The sequence below is a fragment of the Dendrobium catenatum genome, unplaced genomic scaffold, assembly GCF_001605985.2.
Source record: "Dendrobium catenatum unplaced genomic scaffold, ASM160598v2 original_scaffold_234747, whole genome shotgun sequence".
Lineage (NCBI taxonomy): Eukaryota > Viridiplantae > Streptophyta > Magnoliopsida > Asparagales > Orchidaceae > Dendrobium > Dendrobium catenatum.
The window spans coordinates 1-5,112 of NW_021553155.1; the positions used below are offsets into that span (position 1 = coordinate 1).

General features: G+C 36.3%; 1 protein-coding gene across 1 annotated transcript; it reads right to left on the minus strand.

The window, feature by feature from the left end:
• Positions 1-1,501: 1,501 nt before the first annotated feature.
• LOC110113509 (phosphatidylinositol/phosphatidylcholine transfer protein SFH13-like) lies at positions 1,502-3,583 on the minus strand (the record flags this gene model as incomplete). The annotated part of the gene is given in 3 exon segments (XM_028692586.1): positions 1,502-2,060; positions 2,182-2,256; positions 3,210-3,583. Coding segments are annotated over 3 exon segments (467 nt in total), but the record flags the coding sequence as incomplete, so codon positions are not given.
• Between the last annotated feature and the right edge of the window lie 1,529 nt (positions 3,584-5,112).

Sequence of the window (5,112 nt, forward strand, 5' to 3'; positions counted from 1 at the left end):
GTTGTTCCGCCGACCACCACATAAGGCCCTGAGCTCCGCCGGACCACCAGTTGAGGCCCTCACCTCCACCGGATAACCACTTGATGCCCTGAGCTCCGCCGAACCACCACTTGAGGCCCTGAGCTCCGTCGAACCACCACTTGAGGCCCTCACCTCCATCGTACCACCACTTGAGACCCTCACCTCCGACGGACCACCACTTGAGGCCCTCACCTCCTCCAAACCTCCACTTGAGGCATTGAGCTTTGTCATAAAACCACTTAAGGCCCAGACTTTTGCCTGACCACCACTTGAGGCCCTGAGCTCCCCTAGACCACTAGCTACTTGAAGCCCTCATCTCTGTCGAACCACCATTTGAGGCCCTCACCTCCGCTGGACCACCACTTGAGGCCCTCACCTCCGTCGGACCACCACTTGAGGCCTTGAGCTCTGCCGGACCACCACCCGAGGCCCAGAGTTCCGCCATACCACAATTTAAGGCCCGAAGTTATACCGGACCACCATCTGAGATCCAGAGTTCTACTGGACTACCACTTGACACCCGAAGTAAATCCAAAGTTCTGCCAAACCATCACTTGACGTCCGGAGTTCCGTCGGACCACCATCTAACGCCGAATTTTCGCCGGACCACCGACCGATGCTGAAGTTCATCCAAACCAATGCCAGACTACCAACTGACACCCGAATTTTCAAGTAGCATAGAACTTCTGCCAGTCCACCAAGTGACACTATAATTTCATTCCCATTTGTCACTAGATTTCAACCAAATGATTGACATTTGTAATCTGATCGCCCTCAAGGACGAGTTAGCCCATTGTAATCTACACAAACACTAGTGAAATCATTTTAGACTGGTCCAAGCCCCGTGATTTTTCCCCTTTCTAAGATTTTCGACATAAAAATATATTGTGTTCTCTTCGTGTGAACTAAATATCCGTACAACGCTAAGACACAAAATTTTAACTCCATCGTAGCGTATATTCTAGCCTGCAACAAATCTAAATTTAATAAGATAAAACATTATTATTTATAATTGTTTTAGAGATAAATATTAAAATTTGAATGCATTTATACTAAATTTTCATCAATAAGATTTTATTTTAATTGTAAAATATTGAAAAAGTATGAAGATATTTATAGAATTTTTTATGAAAAATAATAAATTGTTGAAGACAAACGTTACCTAAATTATTTTATGAGATGGATGAAAGAAATGACTTAATCCAGATATTTTAATTAGCATTTTTAGTATTAAATAATTTAAAAATTAAAGAAAATCAAAGAAGATTATACTATTAACATTCATATTACAACTAAAAAAAAAAATTAATTAGACCATACCGAACAAAATCAACCCAATCAATTATCTTGGTCGATTTAGTTTTACATATTGAATGAAAAAATAACGAAATAGTTTCAAGTTTTTTTACATGGATCAAAAGATTTAATTAATGAAAATAAAATTATATAAATGCTGAAATATAAAACGAAGAAGAAAACGCACACAAAACTAATGAAGGGGGGGTCAAAAAACTTCATTTTGTAGCAACAAAAATCTCCTCTATAGTTCCCTTTGCCACTTTTTCCTAGACCTAAATTTATCCCTTCATCTTTACCACCATTCTCTTTACATGTGAAAATTATATGATGAACTGCTAAAAAAAAAGAATTAAAAAGAAGAGAATAATGTCAATCATGCTTGGCTCCATGAAAAACTGTTCTGCAGGACCTCAAATTTACAGCTCTCCAACGTGAAGCAAGCCTGTCTCTCTCAATCAGCTCTGATGAAGATCAACCATTTACAGCCACTTTTCTTTCTGCTATTATTTTCTTCAAAAATGCCGAACTCCCCCAGAAAAAAAGAAAAAACTGACATAAAAGCTCCTTCGATGTCATCATTTGATCAGATGGAGCAATAAAAAATCTTCAATGTAAAAGTGGATGCTGCTCTCCTAAATTTGATTGATCCACCCATAAAAATGGGAACCAAACGATTGTTTGTTTAGATTTTCTTTTGTTTTGGGGAGCAATACTCTAATTTCTCAACATTTTGATCTTTTCTGCAAAAAGGACAATACGCCAATCAATTAAAATGCAAAGTGAGCAGTTACAGTTATTTTCAGATACTATTCGGACCTGTTTATAGAAGAATATTTTGTAATTTACATTAAGAAGGCTTACCCTAATGGTGGACTCCTGCACAGCACTAAAAGTTTCAGCAATCTCCATTTGCTTGATTACAGTGGACTTCAGAACCTGAAAAAAGAGGCATTTAACAGATTTATACACCCAACAACAACAACAACAACAATAACAACATCAAGCCTTTGTCCCACTACGTGGGGTCGGCTACATGACTGCATTGCGTCATGTTAAAAGTCAAATTCTCGTTTAAATCTAATAAAGAAAGATAATTTCTAATATTTTCTAACCAAGTCTTTTTAGGTCTATCTCTACCTTTCTTAACATAAGTTAAATCTAATACCTCTACTTTTCTAACTGGTTTATCGGAAGAACGTCGTTTTATGTGATAAAACCATCTAAGGCATTTAAATAATTTATATACCAAAAAAAAAAAAAATTGAAAGGAAACTCTTTGGCCTCGTTTATGCAGCTTAAGCTCACACGCACTTGCTAATTTTTAAAAATTACAAATAAATGCGCTAAAATCGCTTAAAATTTTCAGAATTTGAAATGCTAACCACGTAAAAAAGTGGCAAATAGTTCTGCCATTGCAAAATGAAGATTCTTTCCATAGGTTCAATAAGAATTCTTGTAGTGTAGCTTTATAAAAAATAAAAGCACGTAAAGCTCAAGTTTCAATTTTGGCTGAGAAATTATAGGGTCATGAACTCCAAAAGACAATTCAAGTAGCTCTTGAATCATTGTGATGAATGGGCGGGAGAATTCTCACGCTTTTTTTTTTAATCTGTTTCTTAACTTACTAAATAGAAGCTAAAAAACAACTGTTTTAAAAAAAAACTTTAAAAATGGTTTTCAACACAAAATTTAAAAATGGTTTCCAACCCTAAACTGCATGACAATGCAACAAAAGAGTCATAATTTGATTAAAAAAAAAAGTGGGTAATAATTTGATGATTTTCTACTTCAAGGAAGAGTTTGAGAAAATCCACACTTTCAAAAATGTTTGTTTGCTACGATAGGATCATATTAATTGAATATCAACAAAAAAGGAAGCGGAAACTTACCCTCTTGGTCTTATCAAGATCAAACTCAATAGATTTGATTCTATCCCAAGAGTCCATGAGCACACGCTCCTTCTCTACAGGAATCTCAGTATGTTTGCTCTTGAGCTCTGTAAACATTTGCTCAAGCCTCCGTATACGCTCTAAACAAGGATTAACTTTGTCTTCTTTAACATCCTCAACAACTTGATTACTTTCAGCTTGAGATTGTACTGTGTATGAAGGATAAATTGCCTCAACCCTGCTGCTTTGTCTACAACCAAAAACTCGGAATGCAGAGAGAAGCTTGAAAAAAAATGCCATCAAGGCACTTGCAAAATATCTCAAAACTCCTTCAATTGATTCTTTCTTCTTCAACCAACTGAGGCCCGAACTGGCTGAAAACATAAAAGCTAATCACTAAGCAACTTAATATCTGAGGCAGGGAGCTAATGTTGCAACCAAAAAAAATGCAGAGAACACAGGATAATGGATAACGTGGAAAAAATAATACAAACTCACATTGTAATGCCCAAGGAAATGAAGACGCAAGTCATAAAGAATTACTGCGAGAAGAATAGTCATCATATAACATTCAAGATAAATTTTTAGACTAATTCATTTCTAGTTGATTCATCCAACATAATCATAATAAAATCCCCCTATGTATGTTTGCTTATATTCTTTAGATACAATTTAGGCCAAGAAACTCGTGCTTGTGTGGATTAAAGAAACCAATAACTTGTAATAGAAGTGCGCTATACATGCAAGTAACGGAAGATTTGTAATGAGAAAAGGTAATACAATAACATAGTAAGATCAAAGAAACTAATAAATTCTTAAAATTGATAGGAAACCAATTTAACAGATGACAGTGGCAATACCCTTTAACCAGATAATAATCCGTGCTGGTCATATTAAAATGATTTAATGAACAGTCACAGTGACAATCTGTAGACGCGTTAATGAACAAAGGATAGAAGTACAAAATATCACATGTGAAAATCAGTATAGAACCAGTGGCCTTTTGGAGAGCTACAACATAATAATTAACGGTTGTATTGGCATCACTTTTAAAGGTTTGTAACTTCACTGTTGTTGAAGCAAAACATTTCCTATTCAAGGGGAGGAAGAGGGAGGGAGAGCATGATGACCATAAATCTGTAAGAGCACCGAGATCCATATAGAACAAACATGAGATCAGAACAAGAATTAGAGCATTGCATTAACATTCTAAATCACATCATCAACACCCCAAATCTCAAAGCATGGAAGCACGATAAAACTTGGTTGGCCCTTCCTCTTCGAATTCAACCAGGCACTCATTCTACGAGAACACTAACTTCCTTACAAGGAATGGTTGGCCCATACAATTTTAAAGCACATATAAAGAGTGCGAAAACAAGATAAAACTCCCTCCAGGTTATCTTTTGATCATTCCAATCATGGACAACGTGAACGCATGCAAATTGGAAAAACAACACTTCCAGATTTGGCCCGGCTGAATAGGTGATGTAATTTTCATGGTTCTTGCTTATAAAAGGATAATCATATACTCTCTTTTAAAATTATAGAATTAACTTTGAAATTGCTTGTTGCTAATCCCTTAGGAGAAGGTTGGTGGTTGATTTAACTTTGGACTTAGTTGAGTTCAATTTTTGTATATTATGTGCTTCATTAATTTCCCTATTCCTCCTCTTCACATTTATATCACGTCTCCCCAACCCTAGACACTCCCTTCTACTCCCAACAATCCTAGAAACTCTCCCTCAACCTCTCATAGGGCTACCCCATCCACATCAACTTCCAACCAATTTCTATCACCTCTCAAGCGTCTACTCCACTCTCAATCCATACAACCCTAATACCCCTTCATAATGGAGTAAAAATAATCAAGGTGCATCGACCACAAAAAAAAAAAAAAAAA